Consider the following 27,572-nt stretch of genomic DNA (forward strand, 5'->3'; position numbering starts at 1 on the left):
TCACTGGTTTAGCATTAAGACAGTTAGCATAGATAACTTATAAACGTCCTGAGGTTTCAAAGCTTGATGTAATTAAAACTAAATAACAGGGGCCCTAGAGTTGAGCCGTGTGGGACACCGCAGGAAAAAGCAAATGGACACAAAGACTCCGGCACAGACGGTGAAACCTTTGAGATACGGTTCAGTATGAATTTGGTGGAAGAAATACAGAAATAAGGTCTTGATGTAATAAGATAGAACAATGAGCTGCAAGTTATTTGGCCACAACCTTCAGAAGTAGAAAGACTGAACTGAAATGTCTTTGTTTTCTTCTTCCAGTCAGCAGAATAAGCACGAGAGAGCACCGGGGAGGACTTGCTGTCAGATGGCTTTATTGTTCACTTTTAGCCACAGTAACTGTCAGGATGGCAAATGCCCTCACATGACTGCACAAAGGAAGTCAGAGTGAAAAAGGTTCAGACTGTAGAGGCTGTCAGAGGCAGACAAAACGCTGTTAATTCTAATTCTAACATGGAGTTTACTGCCCTCGTGTGAGCTCAGACCCTCTCAGCTCCCGCCACAGCACAGGTCTACTTACACAGAATAATTGAGAACTGAGGGTTTACACAGCTTTTAATTGATATTAAACATGTTTTGGAAGCTTATGGGGTCACAGGGAAATGCAGTCACACTAATGAAAACCGCTTGACACGTGACTTTTTAAGCGATTAAGCACTTTAAACTTTCCCGTTAGAAGTCCTGGACATTCATTGAACCTGAATAGTCGTCTGAACCAAGTGCCAGCGGCCTTGTGGCTGGCCTGCCTTAAAGCTCTGTCCCATGTTTTTAGCTCGGGGATCCTTTCGTTTCCACCTCGACGTTTGGCTGTCACTGAAAAGGGACACCAGAATAACACCAGTGTGCTGAGTGCAGATTAGTGTTCAAACGTGAACACTGGGCGAAGCTGTTAACCATAAAAATATGAGACACAGGTGCTTCCTTAAAACGCTCCAGTTTTAGGCTCATTTTACATTTCATCTGGTCTCAGTTCATTTTACACACTGAATGCAGCAAAGACGATGACTCTCCTCTCTTGCTGGTCTAACTTTTCTCTTCGTGCTGGAAGTGCAGACTGGAGGCCACGTCATGCCCAGTTTTACTTCATACTTTGACATCGTTTCAACACAGCGTGCACGCCTTTTTGATTTAAGTCATGTCAGTTGTTTCTTCACGTTCTCTTGATAACTTGAGTCCATGAGGGCTTTAAATGATCTTTCTAATAAGCACGTTTAAACCATAGAGGGAGATGAATCTGCTGTTGATCATCTGTACTGTACCATGCTTCAAACGTATACATTTAAATGTAAAAACAGAAATTATCAGTAAAGCATTTACTGGGCATTTCATAGTGCCTAAAAATCCCCTCATGGTACTGTAGGCTTTTAATGTTTCTGCCATACTTTGAGCTTTGACTCGTACTCACACGGGGAAGGTTTTGCTGAGTTCTGATTTTCCTTGTCAGCTTGATTATGTATCACATTAATCAAATTTGACACCAGTGGCAGGTGCCCAATAGCAGCCAGCACCTGTTCGACGCTGTGCAGCTCCTCTGGAGGTTAACTGCGAGTTTTACTTCCAAAATGTTAAATGCAAGTATTACAGAGGATGTCAGGGGAAATGCAGTTTACTTATCAACCGCTGTCAGATGTCTGTGAGTATCACTAGCATTAAAGGGCAGTGGCACATCCCCGGGGCCTGCATGGGAGCAAATCAGATTGAAATTAGTGCAGAAGGACTAATGAATATGAATGAACACATGGCGTACGACCTCCTCTGTGTTTGCAGTTGGCACGTTACAGTTTGTGTGTCTCCAGTTAAAATTTTAAACATGTACAGTGGAAATCCCAGAAATCTGTGAAAATGTCTCATTGGTAGATTCTGAATATGGATGATGGCTGAAATGTTGCATTTTTAATGTGCAGGGATGATGTTTTGTGGATGAATGAAACGGCACGTCTTTACTGTGTGTGTGTGTGTGTGTGTGTGTGTGTGTGTGTGTGTGCGTCTGTCAGGTGTGGCTGCCAACTGTGCTTCAGCTTTAGCCCAGATGGCTGCAGCCTCCTGTGTGCAGGAAGAGAAGGAGGAGAAGGAGGTGGGGGAGACGGGAGACGCTATCGCGCAAGGTATTTTCACAGAAACACAAACACACACTTGTTCGGACGTTTGCATGTAACAGACACACAAAAACCTTAAATTTGAATCAAGCTCATCGTTGTCACACACAATCAAGGGGTAAAACCTCAAATTAGTGCTAATTTGTGTTTTCCTAGTTATAAAACCAAGATAAAGGAAATCTTGACCGTTCACAATCATACATACAAAGAACCCACAGTAAACACATTTGTACACTTAATAAGGCCCCACTTATATCTCAACATGAGATATTGAGACTTGTATTAATATTTATTTATTACTTGTATTATTATTTCCTTAAGTACCTTTAACTGAGTATTTTCCATCTTCTGTTTTTGCTTTTGTCTCTTTTTAAAAAAAAGTTATTATTATAAACTTTTTACACTATAAGCAGAAACATTCTGGGCCACCTTGACCTGCAGGAGCTGCTCGGCATGGAAACCCATGCCGTGACGCTCCCAGCACAGAGGAGCTTGGAAGCTGCTGTGTGCCTCAGCACTTCTGCTCTGTAACTTGATGCGTCCTGACCTCCCGGCTGAGCAGCAGGTCAGGACCGTTGATTGTGGAATATCACGGAGGGAAGAACTGACTTGCTGCAGCGGCGGCGTCCAGTTACAGAACCAGGCTGGAGTTCAGTCAGATCTTCAGAACGACCTCTTCTTTCACAAACGTTTGCAAAGACCGACTGCGTGGCTAGGTGCTTAATGTTATGTACCTGTGCCGATGGGAGTAAAAAGCACCCCCCTTTTCCTTCACTAAACCTTGTGTCCTTGACCTTGATGAAATTGTCATGAGTTCAAGGAAAAGAGGGTGTTAGGAATATTGATAAGGGCTCGAGAAAAGAACTGTGTGCTGAGAATCTGAATGACCTGACACTAACCTGCTTAACATGCTGAACTGAAACTACAGTGTGTAAATGTGGACTACAAAACATCGTACGTACTGCACCTTGCTTTGCTAACAGTACGCAGCAGCTGGATTTGCTAAAGAGCTCACGGTGACTGAACGTCACAGTCTTGGGTATTTTTCCAGGTGGCCTTGTGGCATATACATTTGTAGGAGCTTCCCTTTCAAGAAGAAAATATTTAAATGAGTAACATAGACATGATTTACAAAGTCTGAAGCATGCACTTTACTGCGAAATGCTCAACATTTCTTTGCCAAAAACAAAGCTTATGTCTGTTGTGGTTGTGATCGGTGCTTCCAGGAGCGTTTATCTGTTTGGAATAACGGGCCAATTCCTTTTTTCGGCCACAGCCTAAACTTGGAATCATTTCTACTGGAGACAAAAGCAATGATAAAAACAAGATATGGGAACTAGTGACATCTAGTGACAGCTGCTACAAACTGCTGGCAGCATTTACTGGGATGCAACATTAATGTTTATATATTTCCACAAACTGAGAGTGGAGTTTTGATAAAGCTCATCTCAAATCAGTTCAAGCACAATGTTCAGGGCGTCTGTGATATTTAAAATACACTTTACTGTGTGTGTGTGTGTGTGTGTGTGTGTGTGTGTGTGTGTGTGTGTGTGTGTGTGTGTGTGTGTGTGTGTGTGTGTGTGTGTGTGTGTCTCCAGTGAAACAGCGTGTTGAGCAGCGTCTGGAGCAGATCGGCCGTCCTCAGGGAGTTCGCCTCCACACAGCTCATGTGTTGTGCATGGACGCCATCCTGAACGTTGGCCTGGAGATGGGCAGCCACAACCATGACTGCTGGCCTCATGTGTTCAGGTACGTTTGTTTATCCTGTAAAATATACTTCATATATCATATATATCAAGCTCGGAAATGGTAGTATGTGAAGCTATAGTGGTTCATAAGGGATGAAACTTCAAAAATATGTTCTAGAACTTCAAATCACTTTCAGGGTGACCGAGTACATCAGCTCACTGGAGCACACCCACTTCAGTGACGGCTCTGCCCAGCCGTCCTCTCTGACCACAATCACCCAGCAGAGCCAGCAGATGGCTGGCATCGACCTCGGGCTGGAGTTGAGCTGCGAACCCAGCCCCGAGGCCTCGGACCTGAGCCTGAGCCAGCCGGTCATCCAGCCGCTTTCCATCCAGGAGCTGCTGAAGGAGAGCGGCAGAGGGGGCCGAGGCCTGGACCTGAAGAGCGGCAGCCTGATGACCGGCACCAGCGCCGCCAAGGCCGTGTGCACGCTGTCAACACAGGCCGACAGGTAGAGACTGAACAAATACCACAGCAACATGATAGACTGGATGGCAATCCAGACGCTTTCTACATGTGATGTTCCAGGTGTTGCACCAGTGCTGTTAGTTGTGTTTTGATTTTGTTTTATTAAAACCCAATAACTGCACGTGCTCCAAGTTTAAGAAACAGTAAATGAGAAATTCAGCGATTAGATTTCCTTTGACAGTCAGATCAGAGTGGCCCCTGTCCGTATCCTGGTGGTAGTCATTATTTCAGAGAGTCGCTGCACTGAGGTGCAACTTCAGAGACTTGGATACTGAGTTGCTTTATGTTTTTTATATCTTTTTCATTTTATAGGTATTTAATCTTGCTAAAGACTAACAGAAGAGGGGTTCAGTTTTATTTATACTTGCACTCTGACAGCGTTGAAAAGACTCAGTTCTCTCTTTTGTCCACTTTAACTCTGATGAGGTCACAGTTATCTTTCAGACTCTCAGATCTTTCCTGCCGTGCTTTCTGCAGACATCACATCCTGACAAGAGGAAATAAAGTAATGTACGCGATGAAAGGCAAAACAAGAGAATTATGTGGTGCAATATTCATTTTATCTCTATTATTTAATTTTAATTATTGTTAGAAATTAAACTATGATGAACTGCGCAGCCATAACTAATAAGGCTGACCTCTAAAAGCTCGGCCATAATGTCACCACGGGCAACAAGACGGTGGAAATAGAAGCAGACTAACAAGTTTCACAGTGGGTTTAGTTTCTAACTGAAGTGCAGCAGCTGTGTTAGCACCGTGTTCCATTAACAGCCAGCATGACCGAGGCTCTTAATGACTTTATCTTCCAAATCCACGTTTCACCGACATTTGGTGCTCAGCAAGTGTTCCCGAGGTTGGTTTCATAGCCAAAAGATGGCAGTAGTGGAGCTACTGCTGTGTGTGTGTGTGTGTGTGTGTGTGTGTGTGTGTGTGTGTGTGTGTGTGTGTGTGTGTGTGTGTGCTATGACACACTTTCTTTGATGAGTCATTTGGTATTTGGACCCTAAATGTAAAAGTGAGAACATTGTTTTGTGCTTGTTGTTACTGGACCGACACTCAGGATTAGAGTGAGACTGATGTCCTCACACGTGTACAAACATGTATGCATATGTGCGCGTGCCACTTGTTACGGCTCGCACACGGCCGCAGTAACTGTGGACTTGTTTGCGTGTTCATTCCAAGGATCATCTCTTACATAACCAGTTATCTGGGCTGCTTTTAGGAGCGTATATTAAAAAAAAATTCCCCCTGATCTTTTGGAACAGATGGACTGAACACATTTACAAGCTCAAAGTGGCGACAACCATAGTAAATACTGCTGCACAGGGGTGGCCTATATGTGCTTAGAGGGCAGTGAACAGGGAGGCTTTGCAAGTATTTCAGTGTAGGATGTAAACTTGCATGGCAGCGTTGCTTTTGCACTGTAGACGTTCATGTGAGTGTATGAAATGCTTTCTGTGTGTTTCAGGTTATTTGAAGAAGGGGCCACCAAACTAAACCTGGTTGGTCTGGTTGGTTTCCTGCAGCAGCTCAGAAAAGCTTCTCAGTCTCAGCTGTTTGACTCTCACACCGAGACTGGAGACTATTCACTGGCAATGCCAGGTACACACTTTGCATTCATTCAGTGCACATTATATTGACTGGCTGACTTTACTCTGACATCAAAACACACACACACACAAACACATAATGCTTCAGTAAATGCATGTGAGCACTCTGGGCAAAAGGCCCCACCCCACCCCTTACTCCATGCATGGGCTGACCATAGACTGTATAAAAAAGATGGACATACTCAAGGAGATGCCACCAATTGGTTTTGGGCTCTACGTTCTGAAACGTGACGAGCTGCCGTCACGTAGTATCTGGATAAAAGGCTGGGATGCTAAGCTATCAGCCAATAATTGCATTAGATTGGTTAGCAAGCTGCATCCATAAAGTGTACAGGTGCATCACACAGACACAAATACCTGCTCACTGATTAAAGTAACAGATTTTTTAAAAATCATTATTACATTTTAATCATCAAACTGGAGTTTTTTGGATGGGCTGCGTGAGAGCAATTATTCTTTGTCAGATATTTGCATTCAGAAATCTTTCAGAAGGCACCAGGAGCGTGAGTGCAGAGGTGCAGATGAGTGACCCAGTGAAACATGTTCAACAGTCGAAACTGTGTTTGCTTTAATAGCAGGTGAAATTGGCCAAGTTAAAAACTGGCTTCTCTTCACAAAGATTTTGGCTTCACTTCAACACAAATAAACCACAGACATCCATTTTTATTTAATAGCTACATTTTCTGCTTTTATTAAACACACCTAAAACAAATTCTGTTACATTTATTTAATTATTGACACACTTTTTTCAGACACACAAAAGAAAATTATCCAAAAAAACCCCATAGAATTTGCATCCTTTAAACATCCTCGGTCCCTTCCTGTGCCCTTCTCGATCTCAGGCCTTGGCCACTGACCCAAGGGTCTGCATAATTGTGAACCATGCTGGGCATACCTTGTTCTCTTTCTTAATTAGTTTCCCTCGTGTGGTTAATTAAAGATGAAGTACAGACAGGAGTAAAGCTCCGAGGCCTTTTTTGTGTCCTCTGCGTGTCTGTAGGAGAAGCCAAGTCAACGTTGGACCGGCGCAGCGCCCTCCATCTCTTTCGTCTGGGTGAGGCCATGCTGCGAATCGTCCGGAATAAGAACCGACCCCTTCTCCACATGATGAGGGCCTGGAGCGTGGTGGCGCCTCATCTGGTGGAGGTAGGATATTACCACCTTGTAAACAGTGTTTTATTTCTCTCCTTCTGTTAACTTCTCAACCTCTCAGTTGCGCAGTTGTGTAACTACAGAAGTTCTAATTGCTGCTCTCACACGAGTTGGAACTACAGACAAAGTCAACGTGTTTAAAAGACAAACAAAGCCAACAGTTTATCCATTCTGCCACATGTGAAATATGGGTTAATCAATCTTCTCCTTTTATGGAGATTTACTTCACAGCAGCAGCATCGCAGTAGTTCAGGCAGGTCTCAGTCTTCTGAGTTTGGGTCTTACTGCACCTCAGGCTGCCTACATGCCTGCCTGTGTATCTCCAAGCCACTTTGCAACCCACCTCCAGCCCAGCTCCTCCTTTTAAGACAGGGGTCTCGAACTCCAGGCCTTAAAAGCCAGTGTCCTGCAGGTTTTAGATCTCACCCTGGGTCAACACACCTGAATCAAGTGATTAGTTCATTACCAGGCCTCTGGAGAACTCAAGACATGTTGAGGAGGTCATTTAGCCATTTAAATCAGCTGTGTTGGATCAAAGACACATCTAAAACCTGCAAGACACTGGCCCTCGAGGCCTGGAGTTCAAGACCCCTGTTTAAAGGTGTCTCTAACCTGATCAGTGTCAAATCTGTTATCACTAATGTCTGCTTGTTCCGTGCTGTGTCTTACTGCTGCTGTTATTCTTTCTATGTATGCACATGGAAGAGTGAAGGGCTCCCAGAAAACTGTGACTGCACACAGAAATGAATCTTCTTTGGATTGTAGCGGCGCTGAAATGAAGTTGTGTAACATCTGTGTAGACCACCTTCTATCTCGCACAGTGGTTTTCCTTTTTTTTAGCTCGGTACACTTCAGGCACTGAGAGAATAAAAGCTTTGATCTGAGGCTCTTTAAACACAAAGTTTTTGTCGTCATCACAGGCTGCGTGTCACAAAGAGCGCCACGTATCCCAGAAGGCCGTTTCCTTTATCCACGATGTTCTCACAGAGGTGCTGACGAGCTGGGCGGAGCTTCCACACTTCCACTTTAACGAGGCACTGTTCAGGCCTTTCGAGCACATCATGCAGCTGGAGCTCTGCGACGAGGACGTTCAGGACCAGGTGGAGTCGGATCTCAGTTCCTCAAAACAACCAAATCAGCCAGCGTTGTTCCGGGCTGTGCGTTCAGTTTGCCAAACAGTTTTTCTTGGGTTTGTCTCCCTGCAGGTAATAACATCGATTGGAGAGCTGGTGGAGATGTGCTCTCCTCAGATCCTGTCAGGGTGGAGGCCTCTGTTCAGCGCCCTCAGGACGGTGCACGGTAGCAAGACTGACACCAAAGACTACCTGCTGGGTGAATACTCCATGGGTATGTCTAACAAACTTTTTTCCAAAGTTTATCAGCAGAAAGATTTTTACTGTAAATCTGAGTTTCCTGCTCTCGTCTTATTGTCTTCCTCCAGGGAAGTCTCAGGCGCCGGTGTTCGACGTCTTTGAGGCGTTCATAAACACAGACAACATCCAAGTTTTTGCCAACGCTGCCACAGACTACATCATGTGTCTCATGAAGTTTGTCAAAGGATTAGGTTTGTCTCACTAATGTGTGCGTGCTATTTTTCATTTCAAGATATTACTTTTCAAGCCTTTTGGGATTTTACTTTTCCCGGGATCAGGCTATGTATTTATCTCTTTATTAGAAGCTCATAACATGCAAGTACATTTTGTATTTATGTCACAGTTTAATACATCAGGAGAGCGGATTTATGCATCTGCAGATGCTGAGTGCTTCAGTTTTCTGCAGAAATTTAAGATTTGAGAATTTATGTTGATATGTGCTATTATTATTTCTTTTATTTATCAAAAAAGGCCAAATGCACAAATGCACGGGAAGTACTCATGCATAAATATGTTCCTGTACATCATTAAAATGTTTTACAAAAAAGCACCAAGAGGACACACAAGACACAAAAGCTACTTTTATGTTTTTAAAATCCCAGTTATTCATAATTCCTAAACAATGACTGGGAAGCAATTTTTCTTTTAGAAAGATACTTCATGGTTTTTAGAAAAATCGTCACCATCAAAAGCTTTAAAACCTCACAGAAGGAGAAAGGAGCAAACACGGTGCTGATGACAGTGAGTGGGAGGCGAGCAGCGAGTCAGTGACAAAAACAAGAAAACAGCACCGCAGAAAAAGCGATCCTGTGTTTCTCAGAGACACGTTCTCTCTGAATGACTCGAAACAACTACAGTGTCATCCAAGTGTTTTTTAAAGCTGACCTTTCAAACTCCGGAGAACTTTTATGCTTTTCCGTGCAGGAGAGGTGGACTACAAAGAGATTGGCGACTGCGTTCACGCGTCAGGTTACAGCTCCACAGACCTCTGCCTGCCTGCTCTCGACTACCTCCGCAAATGCTCGCAGGTGGAAGCTCCACAGATATAAAGTGAGAGCATATTTTTAAGATTTTTCGCTATTATAAAAAAGAAACCGTGTTTTGCATTTGATTGACAGCTGCTGGCAAAGATTTACAAGATGCCGTCTAAGCCGGTGTTCCTGGGTGCGCGGCTCGCCAGCCTGCCGATGAGATCGCAGGAACGCTCGATCAGCAGCGAGGACGGCATGGACTGTGTCCTCCAGGAGTTCGATGACGACACAGGTTTCGCTTTGCTCCTCTCTGTGCTTCACGGTCTTTGTCTAAGAATCCTCCTCCTTTCTCTCTCGTCAGTGCATTTTTGTTGTCTCATGTCCTGCAGGTCTGATCCAGGTGTGGATTTTGTTACTGGAGCAGCTCACTGCAGCCGTGTCAAACTGCCCTCGACAGCACCAGCCTCCAACGCTGGAGCTGCTCTTCACTTTGCTCAGAGAAGTCACCGCAGTGCCAGGTGATAAACTTAAACACAATCCAAAGAAGAAGAAGACAAACCCTACAAACAGCCGGGATGTAACCTGATCTCGCCTCTCCAGGTCCAGGGTTTGGCATCTTCGCTGTCATCCAGCTGCTGCTTCCTGTGATGTCACTGTGGCTGCAGCGTAGCCACGGTGACCACTCTTATTGGGATGTGGCGGCAGCGAATTTCAAACACGCAATCGGCCTATCCTGCGAGCTGGTGGTGGAGCACGTCAACAGTTTCATACACTCAGGTTGGTGGTGTGCGTTTCCCTCTGTGACCTCGCGCGTTTCGTCTTCGTTAATCGTCTTCAAGCTAAGAGCAAAGCATTCTGGGAACTTTGCATTTCTAAGCTTTCATGTAAATATTCACTGAAAGATTTGACCCGTGGTGCATTAGCACAGTCAGGTGCGCTGTCACAGATCTGATGGACTGTTATTGTTTCTCTGGCGTATAATGTGCTTGTTCTCTGAAGTGAAATGGAGCAGAAGTGATACCGTGTTGTTCCACTGTCCTCCTCTTTAGTCAGATTAAACTGCACCCCCACCCTGTGTGCTCACAGGCTCTGTTGTGGTGTTTGTGTGTGTGTGTGTGCACGTGTGTGTGTTTCTGCCGTCACTTCCTGCAGATATTGGTTACGAGTCACTGATCAACCAGATGCTGAAGGACCTCTTCAAGCTGCTGGTGGCTTGCGTGTCTGAACCTGCAGAGACCATCTCCAGAGTGGGCTGTTCCTGCATCAGGTGACCACACATCTGGCAGTTACACACCTGTCGCCACAGTGAAATCAAGTGTGAAACCTCTTTTCAATTCAGGTTGTCTTTCTCTGTTTTGGGTGGATTGTTGGCTGAGTGAGCGCTTCAGTGGTGGACGCTCGTCCTAAACAAGGATGACGTTTCTAAAAATGAGGTGCAGCTAGAAGAAAGGTGGACGATTCGTGGAACTATTTTTAAATCCTGGTAGAACTGCAACCACATAAGCTAGCGCAATCATTTTATTGCATTTGGAACCAGATGAGTTGTACTTACATCACATGCATTCAGCTTGTCCCAGCTCGTGGTTTCCTTCCACATATGGCTCTGCGGATTATCGCATGTCCGCCATTACCATTGAAAACCGGAAGTGATGCCTTTTTTGTGGGAGATGTAGTTTCTATCAGGGCCTTTCAAAGGTTTCCTGGTGTTTTTCAAAGTCGTGTTTGACTTTATGCCTTTCTGTGTCGTTTCTGGGAGGCTTAGAACTTAAATTTCACTGTTGGAAATCGTTTATTTTGAAGCACATGCTGTTTCTTTGCAAATTTTGCACAATAATGCAGCAGGCCAGTGTTTTTTAAATCCTGCCTCTACTCCTGTGACGATGTCTACACCGTCTCTGGGGCATGCCACCCTGTTTGTTTTGTTTTGTTAGGGCACATTTGCACATGCAACACCTGCCATACACGAGACAACTGCTTTACATCACTGATACAGACTCACACACAGTTTTGTACGCTTTCCAAGGTTGTGTGAGGAAATCGATAGTGGCTCTTTTCTTCTCATTATTATTGTTTTTCATCTGTCAGTGTTCGAGCCGACTTACTCTACTTTTATCTTCACATTTACTCAAATCCTCGAGGTTTCCATACTAATCACAAATATGACGTTTTTACAGACTCACACATTTGGACTTGTGTGAGTCTCTCTCGTTTTATGTCTTGATTACGCAGAAACAAACATAAAAGGTTTGCAAACTTTCAAGGACTGCATTAGACACTAAGACTTTGTTAGTTTTGCTACTCGAGCGGTTTATTCGCAGCAACAGAATTGTCAAATCAAACAATGTCAGGTGTGTTTTGTAGCACTTTAGAAATTGATTTAAAAGGTATTAAAAGATATAGCTTAGTTTATTTTCTGTGTGATCAGTCCACGGTTGTTCTGCGTCTCTCTCCAGGTACGTGTTGGTCACAGTGGGTCCAGTGTTCACAGAAGAAATGTGGAGGTTGGCCTGCTGCGCTCTGCAGGACGCGTTCTCTGCCACGTTAGAGCCGGTCAAGGTACGTGATGAAATGCAGATGTCAGGTGGTACAGCACCTGGATACAAGTGACCTGGACAGCCCGCTGCAGTAAACCACATAATCCATCCCCAGTTTGAAGCCGCTTGTCCAGACAGAAGTAATCTGAAAGCAGTTAATACCATCACAGTGCTGGGATTCCAATAACCCCATTTAACCTGCGGTGTGCATTATATACTCGCCATCACAGTCCTGCAGCTGTGAGCGATCACTCTTTGTCTCCTCGCAGCAGGAAGGAAACTGCTCTCCTTTCCTTTTTGGTGTCAACCATCCTTGACTGAGAGGTTCAGTTAGATATTATCTGGTTTTTGGATTCTGCAGCTCTTTTGTCTGAATTACCTCAAATGTAGTGTTTTATTTGGATCCGTCACTTGTAGCTGTTCTTCTTTATCAGTACCGCACAGTGAGGCACCATTCAAACCACAATCGTTCCCAGCTTTCATGGATGAATATAGTCAGAACTGATTTCTTTATAAATGTTCTTTTATTTTCTTTTTAAGACTAATTTTACTTAGAATTAGAATTAAGTACAGTGTGGCTTTTATGTGCAATATAAATCCTTTTTTTAAGCGTTGACTTCTGCGAACGAAACCTAATCCTTATCGATCTCATGCTGGGGCTCGGTGCAGCGCCTTGGTTCATCTTCTGTCTGAAATCAGCTGATTTAGCTTCCTTCCTCTTACCTTTAAGTTGTCTTTCTCCTGCGGGTGAGTGAGGCTGCTGCTCTCAGAGCCACAGCTTTGGACCTGAGCTCACCACATTAGTGATTTCTGTGCTTCTTTACACATCGAGCTGAGTGTGAGACTGGGTGTTTGGACCAGTCTAAACCTGAGGTTTTTGCTTTCAGTGATTACTCGTACCTGCACTGATCTTATTATTTGAAACGTTTAAATATCAGGTAGAAATATGACAGAGAATAATGGTTCCTTTTTAACAGTCTTTTCTGTTTCACTTTCTAATAATGCAACATGTCTCTGCTCGTTCTAGCTTCTATTATTGATACGAGTTCCCTTTGTTGGAACGATATGGCTTCTTTCACCTGCTCAGTAGGCGCTCCTTGAGTCATAGCAGTCCTGTTTGGTCTGTGTAGTCTACGTCATCTCTCCAAAAATAGCCAGTGCGCAAAACTAAACAGAAGAAGAATCGACTGAAAGCTGAATGCGAGCTCGATGTTTGTCTCACAATCAGTTTCCTCCTTTCGCTCGTTAAATGTTCTACCAGAACATGCAGTGGTCTGTTTGAGACGATCTGCCAGCCCGCTCAGCTTTAATGAAAAATTTGTGTTAATTTGTTGACGATGGTTCAGTACCTGCTGAGTGCATGTGTGAGCCTGCAGATTTAGAGCCTCAGCGGGGAGCCGACTCCTGCTGTTCCCTTTCACTTACCAAGGGAACCGCCGCTAACCCAGAGTGTGCGTGAGTGTTCAGCAGAGGTGACATGGACGAGCACTTTGTTATTGGATGTCGTGTTCCTGCAGTTCTGAGCCAGCTGCCTGCCTGACATCTGCTAAGCAGCTTTAAAGATTAGAGCCACATCTGTCTGTGTGTGCGTGCGAGCCTGTATTCATATCTTTGTGGAGACTAAAAATGGAAATTTACTATATTTATGGGGACCAAAATCCTGGTCCCCAAAAGTTTTAAAGCCATTTATGAGACTCAAAATGTGTTTTTAGTGACAGAATTACAGTTAGGTTGTGGTTAGGTTAGGGTAAGGGGCTAAGGAAAGCATTATGTCATTTAGATGTCCCCAAAAGATATCAATACCCGACGTGTGTGTGTGTGTGTGTGTGTGTGTGTGTGTGTGTGTGTGTGTGTGTGTGTGTGTGTGTGTGTGTGTGTGTGTGTGTGTGTGTGTGTGTGTGTGTGTGTGTGTCAGTCAGGCTGAGATGGTGTGGAGTGGATATACTGGACAAAGGTTGTTGAATGTGCCAAACAGGAGGAAAAGAAAAAGTCATGAGGGAAGATTCAGGGATGCAGTGACGGAGGACATGCAGAGGGTTGGTGTGACAGGGGAGGATGCTGGAGGGGGAGATGGAGGCAGAGATCTGCTGTGGTGGCGCTTAAAGGGAGCAGCTGTAAGAGGAAGTAGTTTTCTAGAAAATACAAGATAGTAAAATAAAAATGGTCCAACTGGGCCGGGAGAGCGAGGTCTCAACAGTCGAAAATGAGAGGATGGATAGAAACAGATCTGATTGACTCTTTGTGAGGGGGTTTAACATTATCATGCTGAGCAATGCGCTTTGTGTATTTAGGTCTAATAGCCCTTTATATAACAATATTTGCTGAAGCAGAGGCATCTTAAAGCATGTTGCTAATGTCACACATGGAGCTGTGACCTCCTGAAATACTTCGGTGTCTATAATTCCTGATGCAATACGTTTGTTTAAGCCCTTAAATATGATTGAACTGACAGGTTCACATTTTATTCATCTGTTTGACTTGAAATCCAGTGTAAAAAATAAAAATAAAATTTTTTACATGATATCCCACTAGAGCTGGGCGATATGAGATTTTTTCATATCACGATATGTTTTTTTCATTTCAGGCGATAACGATATCTATCACGATATAAGCCAAATAACTATATTTGTAATATTTAAATGTGCCGTTGCTCACAAGTAAAATGTGAAATAATCAGCAGCTTGTTTTTATTTAAATATTTATTTCCCATAATAAGTTCAACAGGGTAGATGTACTTAAGGAACATGAGACTTTTTCAGATAAATAAAGGCAAATATTGCAAACTACACAAAAGGCAGCCGCTAAAGCGTTTAAGTTTCAAAATAGAACAAACGAAACAGACTAAATTGTCAATTCCACTTAGAAACAAAATATTAATTCTAAAAATAAATCTTAGTTTGTTTTACAGAAGAACAGACAAAACTGACTAACTTTTGTCAATATCAAATAAACTGAGAACTAAAAGGAAATTCTCAATCTCTCCTTGTTGTATAGCTGAGCTTTTCAAACAGTTGTAACAGTTACTTTAGTCTGACAAAAGCCGAATGACGAATTAGCGCTTCCAGTCAGAGACTGAGGCTACGTCCACACGTACACGGGTATTTTTGAAAACGGAGATTTTCCGTTTTCGTTTTAAAAAATAATCCCGTCCACACGTAAAGGCAGAAATGAAGGAAAACGCTGCTATGAACATGCCAAAGCAGCAGGTGGAGCTAGATTCCTAACCGTGCAGAAATGTTGGCCAATCAGAAGTCTAGAAGCCTCGGTGGGAAAAAGTAAACAAAGCTGGAGCATAGAAGCAGAACCGAGTCGTAAGTGTGGACGGACAGTAACTGTGTGTATATGTAAGCATTTAAACACTGCAGAGAGTAGAATTAACAGTATTGTAGAAATTCATTTCACCGAAACAATAACGTGGCGCAGTGTGACGCATGCACCAGTTTATTGTATTTCCAGACTTGCTTTCGGCACAATTTACAGTGCACGCTACTCTGTTTTTTGTCAGACTTGAAATAGCCGAAATACCTTCACACTACGGAACTTCTATGGCTCTTCCGTTCGACAATCTCTCCGGCGTTGGAACCATCATCTGTTTTCTCTTCGGTCACGCTCGGTTGATTTTTCTAGTCGGCACACTCATTTCCTCCATTACGCGCTGGCTGCTTCCCAAACAAACACACGTGCGGCTTGGCACTTGTGCTGTACGTAACAAGTCACGCGACGTGACGCTGCGGCTGTGATTGGTTCGGCTCTGCGCTACTTAATTTGGATTGGCTGACCTTTTTTTTTTTTTTTTTAGGAGGACAAGAGCGGCGAGGTCTATCGCGATAGCTTAATTTCTCTATCGAGTAAAAGTTATATCGCGATACATATCGTTATCGTACTATCGCCCAGCTCTATATCCCACGTATAACAGCACACTGAAAACAAGTGCATCTCGTTCGCTCAGATTCATACTAATCATTTGCTCTGAAACAAGCAGAGGGCTCCACGTCTTTGTAAAATACGCACTTTGCTTCTCAACGTTGTTTCTAACCTCAGTTAAAACTTCTTTCATTTCCGTCCCATCTTACAGAAATATTGAAGGAAGAGCAGAGAAATTTCAGACATGTTAATAAATGATATGTGACTGTAAATAAAATCCTGAAAAATGCATAGAATCGTATTATGTCTGTAGGACAGTTGGTAACAGGCAGCTTATGCTATGTAGACATCGGTCCTTAATGTGTAGCTTCTGCTCTCAGACATATGAACACGTGGCCTTTGACTGGCTTTATAGAAAAGCTGCTTTTGTTAAAAAGCATTCAGGTCACAGCTGATGTAATGTAATAAACGCTGGCCATACATGTCATTCAGAGGCCGACTGTCACCTGAAATATACCATATAACACAAAACCTGACTGGTGTATGAAGGAAACAGTATGATATTTCCTATAAACAATAGAAGCTGTGCTCCTTGATTAAACACACAGACTGAAAGGTTCATCCTCATTCAGCCAGAGTTTCAGGAATAATGGGCTGTAGTCTCTTCCACAGTATTCCAGTGGAAGAATGAATTTTCTGACGGATCTTCTTCTGGTTTCAAACCTGATTCAGCAGATTTCACTTCCAAGGAGCCAGAGGTTCCTTCAGCGTGACAGCTTTTAGATCGCAAAAGTCTGTGTTTCCCATTTAACCCACACCAGTCTTCCCTGTTTTCTCTCTGCAGAACCTTCTGGCGTGTTTTCACAGCGGCTCGGACAGCTTTTCTGGAGACGCCTGCGAGGTGAAGGTGGCGGCTCCTTCTCATTCACCGTCAGCCGAGGCCGAGTACTGGAGGATCAAAGCTATGGCCCAGCAGGTCAGTGTCACTTCACGTGGCTTCGCTGTGGCTTCGACCTCCAATCGAGAGTCTAGACAGGAAAAAAAATCTCCCATCATCCTGGAGTTTGAAATGTCAGATCCTGAAGTTGAAGTTGTACATAAACTTGTATTTTATCACTTAATACTTACAGAGATCCATCGTGGTAAATGAATATAAACACACGTGTATGGGTAATCTTTCTTTAAGCCTGTCCTGTGGTTTTAACTGTCTGACCTGAGCTTGTCCGCATGTCCTGTTTCTATCCCAGGTCTTTATGTTGGACACTCAGTGCTCCCCTAAGACACCCAACAACAAGGAAGGCTTTGAGCACGCTCAGTCTTGCGTCCTCATCATCGAGCTGCCGTCTGACCAGCAGTCCAATGGACACGCTCAGAAGAGGTGCACATCAAAGCTCTGATCACATGGGTGGTTTATTACTCGTCTGATTGGTTTACATTTCTTAACGAGGCTCTGAAGGTGCCGCATGTTTTCAGTTAGATTTAGGTTTAAATGTGCCTCCTTCTGTGGTCTGTCCTCTTATGTGTGCTCTGTCAGTGACTGTGGGGGAAATGTGCTCTCTGAAGTCCACTAACTCTTTGTGCTTGTCTTTCTGCTGCTGTGTTAAAGGAAAATTGGGTAAGGCTGTTCTCTGTGTGTTCATCAACAACCATTTAAAAGTGTGACAAAAGCCCACACGAGGCATGGACAGCATGATCGCCAGTGTTAATCTTAAATGAGCTGCACGATGCACAGACAAGTATGCAATGGCTGATTAGATGTAAACCAAAAATAAAGTTGTAATTAATGCAGCACTCAACCATCAGCACTCAGTCAGCTTCTCGCTTGCAGCTGCATCAACGATACAAGTTTAAGAAGAAGAAGAAGCTCTCCTTGTACATTTGCACTTCTTCACGTTACACCGCAGCCATATTGTGCAGCTCTGTCATTTACATGTTGCACCTGCATCTTTATCCTTTATCCTCTTTATTCATTTGTTTAACATTACAGTGATGCTACAACAGATAAATGAACCATGACTGGAAATGCATCAATGTGTTCAGTGAAATCTTTCTTTATTATGAAGGATTCTTTTTTAAATAAGTAACTGAATGTATGTGATTCGACTGATGTGCAGGATCCCATTCAGGACCATCGTGGTGAGCCTGCTGTCCCACCAGGTTCTGCTCCAAAACCTCTCTGACATCCTGCTGGAAGAGTTTGTAAAGCAGCCTGAAGGTCACGAAAGGGTCACACCTGTGACCTCTGACCCCAGTAAACCCACGGCAGGCTTCCTGCGCTACATCTCTATGACGAATTTAGCCATAATTCTGGATCTGCTGCTGGACTCGTACAGGTTACTGCAGCAAAACATGTCACATATGCAGATGGCAGTGTAGTGTTGATACTGAATCCTGCTAGTTTCCAAACATAGAAACAAAACAAGTTATTTTTATATTCATGCTTTTTATAATAATGTCAATCAGCTTCAAATGCAGCTGAAAAATCTGTTGTGTGCAGGACGGCGCGGGACTTTGACACTCGGCCGGGTCTGAAGTACCTGCTGATGAAGGTGTCGGGTGTTTGTGGAGCAGCCAATCTTTACCGCCAGTCAGCCATGAGCTTCAGCCTGTACTTCCAGGCCCTGCTGTGTGCCATACTGAGCCAGGCAGACAGCATGACTGCACAGCAGGTGGAAACCAGTCAAGTTAATAATGTTCTTGTATGTTTTTGTCACGCTGCTAATACAGCGCATCCAGATCCACACACTGAGGGGCACAAACATTGTTCCAGGCTTTTGTAGCTTAGAAGTAGCCAACAATTAGCAACCACACTGCAGCTCTTTTATAGTTTCACAGGGACCTGCTGTCACTTCTAGAGCATCGCTAATGCGTTCAGATGATTTGGGACAAAATTTTGTTATCGTAAAAGCCACAGAGAGTTATCACCCGAGTGGTCACTTCCACTCAGCTCTACAAAGCCTTATCACTTATTTGAGCTTATCGTTTCACAGCTCAGTTCACTGTTCCAGTTCACTCTCACTGCTGGAAACTGCTTTTCATTATCCCACCTCGTGCTGCTGCTTAGCACCAAACGCACACAGTTAGAAGGTAACTGGTGAAAAGTTGGACCAGAAGGTTCAGACGCACGCCCAGCAAAACGACCAACACCAGCCAGGCCGCCCTGTTGATCATATCACTTCTAAAGGAGCCAAATGCACAAGTTTTTGATTCGCTGACAGTCATTTCATAAACACATTTTGTAACCATGACCTGTAAATAACATTTAAACCACTGATGTAGAGCTGAATTTAAAATCTGTGTCATGGCGCGCTGCATGGGAGGAACGGAGCTGAGCAGGCAGTGAGCTGGACGCCTGCCCAGCTTTTATTTTGGAACTTTTTTTCAAACATGTCTTGGACGAATGTTCATGAAACGATTTTTCACTGTGCAGGAAAACATCTTCACATATACGATGTTTCTTGATTTCTATGATTTTCTTTTGCTGGGATTATTTAAATGCACAGCTCCAGATTTAAAATGCACTTTTGTGTATTTGGTAGGTCGAATGAAAGAAGCGCGGAGCAGGTATTTGATATGTCTGGAGGAACGATGTTCACAAAAATAACATTTTCATTTCATTTATTATTTTTTATTCTAATGCATATTTTACCAACCAGACACAGCAGTCATATTAACCTCTCAGCAGACACAGAATCACTGGTGATAACCGTCGTCACCGCTAACAGACGAGCTCGTCACTAGTTATCTGTTTGACATCTGAACCTGTCGCCGTGTTCAGGTAAAGAGGATCCTGTACGAGGAAGAGGAGGGGAGCTCAGACTCCTCTCATCCTGGTTCCGCCTCCTCGGAGGATGAAGACATATTTGAAGAAACCGCACAGGTAACACATGCACACACACATGTTGGGTATTCATATCTTGTGGGGACATCTAATTGACATAATTCTTTCCCTAACCATCAAAAATGAATGCCTAACCCTGAGCCTAAACCTAACGATAACCCAGCTGTAACCCTGACGCTAAAATCACATCTTGAGTCTCAAAAATGCCTTCAAACTCGTGGGGACACTTTTGTCCTCACAGGTGACTGTTGGTCCCCACAAAGATGTGTAAACAGGTACACACACACACATACACACAGCTTCTGATTGGCAGCGTTACTGTAAAGAATTGTGAAACATTCAAATGTGATGAGAGGCCACTCAGAGGGGCTGACAGGTGACCTCAATCTAGAATTAAAGCAGCGGCCTTGGATTAGTCGTGCTGCTGCTCTTTTCATCCATTATTCATTTTTTCTCTTCAATCCTCAGAGGCTTTTCTAAACTTTTGACCCTCCTCGTAATATTTGTGTCTTATCTGGCAGGTCAGCCCCCCTCGCGGCCGGGATAAGCGTCACCCGTGGCGAGCTCCAGTCCCTTCACTCAGCGTGCAGCCGGTGGGCAGCGCCGACTGGGCCTGGCTGGTCAAGCGGCTCTACAAGCTGTGCGTGGATCTGTGCAACAGCTACATTCAGATGCACCGCGACCTGGAGAGCATGCTGGAGGAGACTGCTCTGCTGAGGGGAAGTGCAGGAGGAGACCATGTGTTCTTCCTGCCTCTCTTCCAGTCCGAGACTTCGACCCCGACCTCAGCAGGCGGGCTTTCAGCGAGGGAGACGCCCTCAGAGGAAGGCGGGTACAGGTGTCAGACGACAGACGTGAGCTCAGCGTCACCGGGGGACACACCGACGCCAAGTCCAGGATTCAGGTTGGAGATCACGCATATTAATGTGTGCTTTGTGAAGGCTGTTTAGTCACCCGTCATATAAAAGCTGCCGCTCTCCTCTCCCCACAGCTGCACAGGCAGTCTGTCCAGTCAGTTCCGGACTGGATGCGAACGGAGGGACTCCAACATAACGAGCAGCTCGGTTGGAGGGATTCCTGGCAGCGCTGGCCCGGGAAGGAGAAAGGAATGGTGGGAAAGTGCTGGAAACAAGCTATACACCATTGCCACGGACAGAACGATCAGCAAGCTGATGATGGAGTATAAACGCAGGAAACATCAGCAGCAGCAGCCGCAGCAAAGCCACGTCAACCTGTTCATGAAAGAGCAGGGCCGGGCGGCGGCAGGAGGAGGTGGCATCGGGGAGAGGAGGGGCCCAGTAGAGCCGCAGAGGCCCCCGCAGAGGCCTCAGCAGCTGGTGGACCAGCAGGGGCCCTCTCTGAGGCACTCGGTTAGTGCGGGGCCGGAGGTGCTGAGGCAGGAGAAAAGGCCGCGGTCGGGGTCCACCATCAGCTCCCACAGCATCTCGCTGAGAGACTCTGAGGCTCAGATACAGGCGAGTGTGTGTGTGTGTGTGTGTGTGTGTGTGTATTCATATCTTTGTGGGGACCAACAGCCTCATGTGGACCAAAATCCTTGTCCCCACAAGTTTGAAGGTCCCCTGTTTAAACCCTCTCGTATAAAGAAAGTTGGGTAAAAGTGAGGTCTGCATCTGCTTGTGAACTGATGTCTGTGTTCCTCCCTCTGCAGGCCTGGACCAACATGGTCCTGACCCTCCTGAATCAGGTCCTCCTACTGTCTGACTCCTCATTCCTGGCGCTCCAGCCGGCGCTCTACCCCTGCCTCAGCCAGCTCTCCTGCCACGTGACCGACGCCCGCGTTCGCCAGGCCCTGCGCGAATGGCTGGGCCGGGTCGGCAGACTCTATGACATCATTCTGTGATGTCGCAGCGATGAAATGCAAAAGCAGCGGCCGGAGGCTGCAAAGTGTCGGTCAGTGAGGGACATAAACAGATGAAATCAGAAATGCTGCCGTAGATTTTAGGAGCTGATGAATGATCGATGGTCCTCGCCAACATTTTGTTGTCAGGCAGTCATTAAGTGACATCAGTATGAAGGATTTGTTTCCTGATGAAGGATACGGTATGAGGAATAAAAATGTAACAGGCTTCTCTATATTATTTGAAATGTTTCTCAGTAAATGTGCCGTCTGTGCTCTTGTTACTTGGTTGAACTGTTTCCTGAACCCTGAACAGTGCAAAGAAACAAACACGGAGCTCTTAAATGTCATCTATGAGTTCTCAGTTTTTGAAGACTGATTGGCCGAATCCTAATTTTGGTCCAGCATTGTCATAAAGTCTCAACACGACAATCACAGAGGCTTTTGATAATATTTCCTCACCCTCGTGCTTCATTCGTGTCAGTGACTTCCAGGGGTTTTTAACACCCATGAAGAAGCAGCCATGTTTACATTCTTTGCATTGTTGCATCTCTTCATACGCTCGTCTCTATAACCTCTGTCATACTCTGTCACCACATACACGTTGTATTGCTCCGTAGCGCCACAGGTGGTCCAAACAGCTCTCCCCGGTGCCCGTTTGGATGCTTTAATCCTTTTTACAACCTGCTGCAAATTTACTTCCAGCTCATTTTTCACTCCCTTTTCCACAAACCCACATTGTATCCAGATGAGATTAGATGATGAGAAAACTGCCTGCTGGCTCTTTGGGAGGGGGCGTGTAGGGAGCTAGAAGACAAATGGTAGCGATGTATTCAGTGACGCCTGCGCTGTTGCTGCAGCGACTCTTACAGATGGTCTGGTGATGTCTGGGCACACAAATCCCATCTGATCACTTGCAAATAACAGCGCAGTCCTAAAGGTCCTATTTGAGAAACAAATCTGATTTGCCTGCTGTCTGAATAAAGCCCATGTCTCAGCTCAGCAGGTTTCTGAAAATCTCCACAGTGCTGAAGACGGGACCATAAACAAGCCAGTGAAATCCTGGAGATCACAAAGGTTCAGCTTAGAACTTTATTTTTATCCTGTTTTCCTTCTCAGAGTTCGGAGCGAGTGCTCATTGATCCTGATCACATGTGGCTCAGAGGTCTGTTTAAGCCTTCTGACATGAGTATTAATTATTTTAATCAAAGACGGCGCTCGGTGTGTGTTTTGATGTTTCATGCCAGCCGCATGTCCTTTTTCATATCATCTATTTATGCAAATATTTATTTGAAATATATACTGTGTTGATAATATTTTTTTGCATATATGTGCTTGGAGCCTATTGGCTGTGACTGAAGGGGAAACCCTGAGTCTGACCCCACTGTCAGTGTTTCACCCCCCACCCCACAGGGGAAACCTGTATCCTTAAGCTTTTTCAACATTGTTGCTAATAGAGAGCAGGGGGTTGGTGACAAAGCCGCTTAATGAGAGCATCGTGTTTAACATCATCAGTAACTCATTTTTAAGTGACCAAAGAATTCCAATCGCCAAACGGAGGATTCACGATGTCTTTTGTATGGCGGTGCCTTCACATGACTTTCAGTCTTCATATTCTGTTTGTCACCATGTAACGTGTCTCAGTGTGGTTATATATGTGCGCCGATAACTTTCAGGTTAAAGTGAATGTTTTTGTCCTGCATCTAAAACAATACAAGAAAAGTTCAATAATAATCAACACCTGTCCTTTCAGCTCCTTACTGTCTATGATATTTAAATAACAGTCTTATCATTATTACCCTCTTATCATCAGTCATTTCCAAGAATAATGCCACATCTCTCACCTGGAAACCAACAGATGGATGAAAGTTTTGCCATCAGGTGCGTTTAGATCACGGAGAAAGAAACGTACTCCGAGCACGGAGTCAGCAAACTGAATGAACGTGCATTATCTCACTTTCACTAGTCCAGTTTGCCTCGATGAGCTGTAACTCTGCTGACCTCCATTCATGTGCATTTCAGGACAGATTATGAATGAATGAATGAAGAGAGTGCTGAACTGACGCTAACTTCAGCGGCTCGGCCCGTATCGAGGACAGGCGGGTGGGGCGGGGAGGGCGGCAGCATCTGATGCTCCTAAGAAGATTTACTCTCCTTTTTTCACCCACTTTGTCTACAGCGGAGACTCTTTCAGTGTTATTTGCTCTCTCTTCACTTGCTTCCTCACTTTGTCGGTCGCCTCATTCTCTCCTTTGTGCCAGCTGTCACCTCCTCCCTGGCAGCAATGCTTCCACTGGATGCTCCAAAAAAGCAAGCAGTCAGTGCCAAGCTGGGTCCTAATTTGATGCTTTAAAGTCATCAGCTTTTCCTGCTTTAGAAGCCGGAAAATCTTAAATCAACAACAGAGTTTTAAAGCTCACCGTCTTTATTTAATACAGGCTGGAACCAGTCACTGAGATCTTAAACGACTGCTGTTTCTGTTGCTTTGCTTTAACATGTGTTTAATATTTATGTCATGTGGCTTCATTAGCTTTTGTTGCCACAGACGAGGCGTCGAGGAACCGGACAACTCTAAAACCAAAGTGATGCCAAAGAATTCTTGTTGAAGAACTCATTTTACATTTTATTGAGACGTGAATTTCTTAACCCCAGGGAGAGAAAAGGGAACAGCTGCTGGGTGTGGTTGTATACATTTTGTCCCTCTTATGGGACAGCCTGTTAGGCTAGTGATACTGTAGGAGCCACAACCACACGGGCACGCATACTCTCAACTTTCTATTCTTACCCCCAGCTACAGGAACTATAACCTGTCATCCCCTGTGAAGGAGATGTTTGTGCCTGTCAGTCGGCCTCTGCTACAGTGAACTCATCTCTTTAACGTAGGTGAAGCTCAAAGACTATAATCCACCCCAGCACGTGGTGCTGCATTATTGTGGACAACTAATGCTACAACCAGACAGACTCTTCCTATTGGAATCCTTTTTACCTTAGACTAAAGTTATACATATATACTCTAACAAACAGCCGTCTGGGAGTCCCAAACAGTTGATTATGTTCTTTTGGACATAGTGCTGCTAGTTTCAGTCATTACACAAATATAGGATTAAGGAAACCTGCAGTCAGCTGAGACTGAAGAAGTCACCTGGATGATGACGAAATGTCTCTCCCACTAAAGACGTCCAGATGAACAGAATCAGCTTTTTGGGATTTACTCACCTGGATGATGGAGCGTGCATCAAGACAACCCCCTGGGTGCTTCATGGTTGATTTTTGCCACCCTATCACACACACACAAAACCTCCGCAGATGAAAAATGAAGCCAATGCTGCAGTTCTTCTTCTGAGTCCTTGCAGACTGTGATTAAATGGCCCACTTAACAGCAGATGTTTAAAGCCTGCCACAAAAGACTGTCTTGTCTCTTGTTTGGTTCCCTCCCCGAGAGCTGCTCTGCATGGGGTGAAGACTTAAACGTTATTTGGGGATAATTAAGGACTCGACCGCTTTGATGCTGGTTTCACTTCCAGTAATTGGGAGTCACTGAGCCAGACCTCTCGCCTGTGCTGTTGGTGTCTTTCAAAGAATTTCCAGTGAAAAAAAAAATAGGACTTAGCTGTACAGCTTTTAATCTTAAAAGTCCTGCCAAGAGTCTCCTCCAGTTAAAAATCTCCCATCCTCCTTGCCTGTGAGGTGCAGAGTCCACTACAGGTGCACCTTGTTAATCAAGCACACTAGTGTATGCACTTCTGCACTTCTGGCTCCACCTGCACAGAGACTGCTACGATGCTTGGTTTGAGGCTTCAGAATGTGAGTTTGCACGTTTTAAATGAGGTGGCTGCTAAGTCAATTTTTTTTACACGTATTGTTGATGTGATTGTGTATTTATGGACCTCAGCTCATCCATGAGAAACAAGAAAACATTAAACAAAATTCAGTTTTATTCTTTGTCTTTAACCCGAGCCCTGCATCAGAATGCAGAATATCGACAGCATCGGTTGGAAGGTCGTGCTCTAATTCCGGCCTCCTTCTTGTGGGGCTGCTACGTTGCAGCATTAGCACGTCTCGCCACTCTGTTGTGTCTCAGCTGACTTTGCTGTCCCTCAGCCCCTCCCGGTGTCCCTGACCCGTCCCCATTTGTCCCTGTTGTTCGAGGGCGAGCAGCAACTGGACAGATGTTGTGGGCCATCAGTGTGATCAGCAATAGTGAAGGGAAAGGATTTAGTGGGTGTTAAAGCTGTGACAGTGTTTCCATCAGCTGATGTGTCAGCGTCATGCAACGACACCGCACCAGCAGTTTGTGCTGATGGCGCCCGTGCTCCTCTAGGTGTTTGCTCTGATTGGTTCTCTGCTTTCACTTTGCCCACGACATTATTTGTAACGCCGAGTCCAGAGATTAATCTTTTGTCTGCGTTTTTTACTTTTACAGCCAACGTACATTTGAAATGTTGAGCTGAGATTAAGAGGGCTTGAACCACAGTCGCTGTGGCTGCTGCTCAGTGCAGCTCATCGCCACAACAAACTTTATCTGCACTCTAAGCAGATTTGATGCTCTTGGGTAAACTCGCTGCTGACAAGAAGCTGCAAATCCGTCTACGTGTTCCACGAGTCTTTGTTTGATTCTAAGCTCTTATTGCTTTCTGATTCAAGATACTGACAGCTCCTTCTTCTCTCCAATTCCTGGAAATTTGTAATATTGTTTCTACTATTTATTTACAGTAAAATCAACACATTGGTGACTTTATTGAGGGATTACTGATGGAAGAGGCAGTGCCTTACTGCATTCACTTTCCAGAGATCAGATTGAGACAAAAAAAAAGAGAAAACATTGTTTGGAGAACTCAGTATACGTCTGAGTGATTTGGCTGACAGTTTAAAGACCGACTCCCTTGTTGGTCTGAGAAATGTACACATATCTAAGGCTTGAGCTTTCAGGGCATCTGGGTGATTGACTGAGAGCGTAGGAGTAAAAGCAGCTTTGACTATTCTGTCATTTTGTCTGACACGGATGGACAAAGTTTCTACGCGACCCAGACATCTGACACAGTTTCCACAGTGAAAGGTCATATGACAGAGGAAGTCATGAGAACATACAGAAACAGAAAAATATAAAAGAATAATCAAGTAAAAGTTCTTAGACGTGTACTTTGCAGAAATATTGTGTCGGTAAATGTTTGAATTTGATTAGTTTTTAATTTTTGATGGACAATCGTGGGAAAAGATTTGGGTTATGTGTTTGCATTTTTTTTTAAAAATGCAAAGTCAGGCTTTATCAGGTTTTTGGGGCCGAGATGATGGTAAAGAAGACAGCATAAATTTGTCTTTAAGTCCCGGCCATTAGAGCAGAAATGAGATTTGTTATTTTCATCTGCGTTTGTTTTTATTTGGTTTCATTGCTCTGTCCTGGGACCTCCTCACTCTTCTGTGTGCATAGACAGAAAGCCAGAGTGTCTGTAACATCAGACTTGATCAATCAGGAGGAGCTGGGGTAGAGTGGGTTCCAAAGCAGCTTGCAGATATGCAGCAGATGTGGGTGTAGATAACACATTCAACTGACAAATCTGACACGGTGTGCTATTTATGCTGTTTGAGGAGTAATCAGGAGATGATCAGAAGGAAGAAAAACATAATTACTGCTCACAAAGACGAAGCCACTAATATGGTTTCTGGTGCTTCATTTAACCAGTCATTGGCCGTTGAAGTGTGCAGTCTTGCCGCTGTGATATTTCCTGTGAAAATGTTTGCAGTTTCTTCTACACTGATGGAAAAGAGGTTAAACTGAACCAGATGTTGGCATCAACAAACTTGAAGCTGTCAGAAAAAGTGGATCTACTGTGTAAACTTGTGTTGATCTTATCATTTGACTCTGACATTAACCAAATGGTTGGTGTTTGATTTCATATCCTGTGTTCCAGAGACCAGGTGGTCTACATATATTTTCTTTCTCTCACTGAAGATCAGTTATGGCTACTGTCTATAAATGCTTACAAAGTAAACAATCACCA

General features: G+C 44.4%; 1 protein-coding gene across 2 annotated transcripts in view; it reads left to right on the forward strand.

Moving 5' to 3' along the window:
* arfgef3 (ARFGEF family member 3) overlaps positions 1-23,311 on the forward strand; it is a 48,834-nt gene extending 25,523 nt beyond the window's left edge. Inside the window, exons 20-42 of one of the 2 annotated variants that reach the window (XM_026189411.1) lie at positions 2,052-2,162; positions 3,752-3,902; positions 4,039-4,353; positions 5,839-5,972; positions 6,981-7,126; positions 8,053-8,232; positions 8,338-8,479; positions 8,574-8,696; positions 9,430-9,533; positions 9,624-9,768; positions 9,866-9,994; positions 10,077-10,253; positions 10,629-10,743; positions 11,930-12,032; positions 16,719-16,850; positions 17,122-17,252; positions 17,481-17,489; positions 17,989-18,207; positions 18,372-18,543; positions 19,653-19,754; positions 20,237-20,619; positions 20,707-21,190; positions 21,385-23,311. In XM_026189411.1, coding sequence (XP_026045196.1) covers positions 2,052-2,162; positions 3,752-3,902; positions 4,039-4,353; positions 5,839-5,972; positions 6,981-7,126; positions 8,053-8,232; positions 8,338-8,479; positions 8,574-8,696; positions 9,430-9,533; positions 9,624-9,768; positions 9,866-9,994; positions 10,077-10,253; positions 10,629-10,743; positions 11,930-12,032; positions 16,719-16,850; positions 17,122-17,252; positions 17,481-17,489; positions 17,989-18,207; positions 18,372-18,543; positions 19,653-19,754; positions 20,237-20,619; positions 20,707-21,190; positions 21,385-21,576 — 3,899 coding nt within the window. In that variant the 3' untranslated portion in view covers positions 21,577-23,311. The remainder of the gene's footprint in view (positions 1-2,051; positions 2,163-3,751; positions 3,903-4,038; positions 4,354-5,838; positions 5,973-6,980; positions 7,127-8,052; positions 8,233-8,337; positions 8,480-8,573; positions 8,697-9,429; positions 9,534-9,623; positions 9,769-9,865; positions 9,995-10,076; positions 10,254-10,628; positions 10,744-11,929; positions 12,033-16,718; positions 16,851-17,121; positions 17,253-17,480; positions 17,490-17,988; positions 18,208-18,371; positions 18,544-19,652; positions 19,755-20,236; positions 20,620-20,706; positions 21,191-21,384) is intronic. The other variant, XM_026189412.1, reaches the window with a different exon arrangement.
* The last annotated feature ends 4,261 nt before the right edge of the window (positions 23,312-27,572 follow it).

This window comes from Astatotilapia calliptera, chromosome 13 (genome assembly GCF_900246225.1).
Source record: "Astatotilapia calliptera chromosome 13, fAstCal1.2, whole genome shotgun sequence".
Lineage (NCBI taxonomy): Eukaryota > Metazoa > Chordata > Actinopteri > Cichliformes > Cichlidae > Astatotilapia > Astatotilapia calliptera.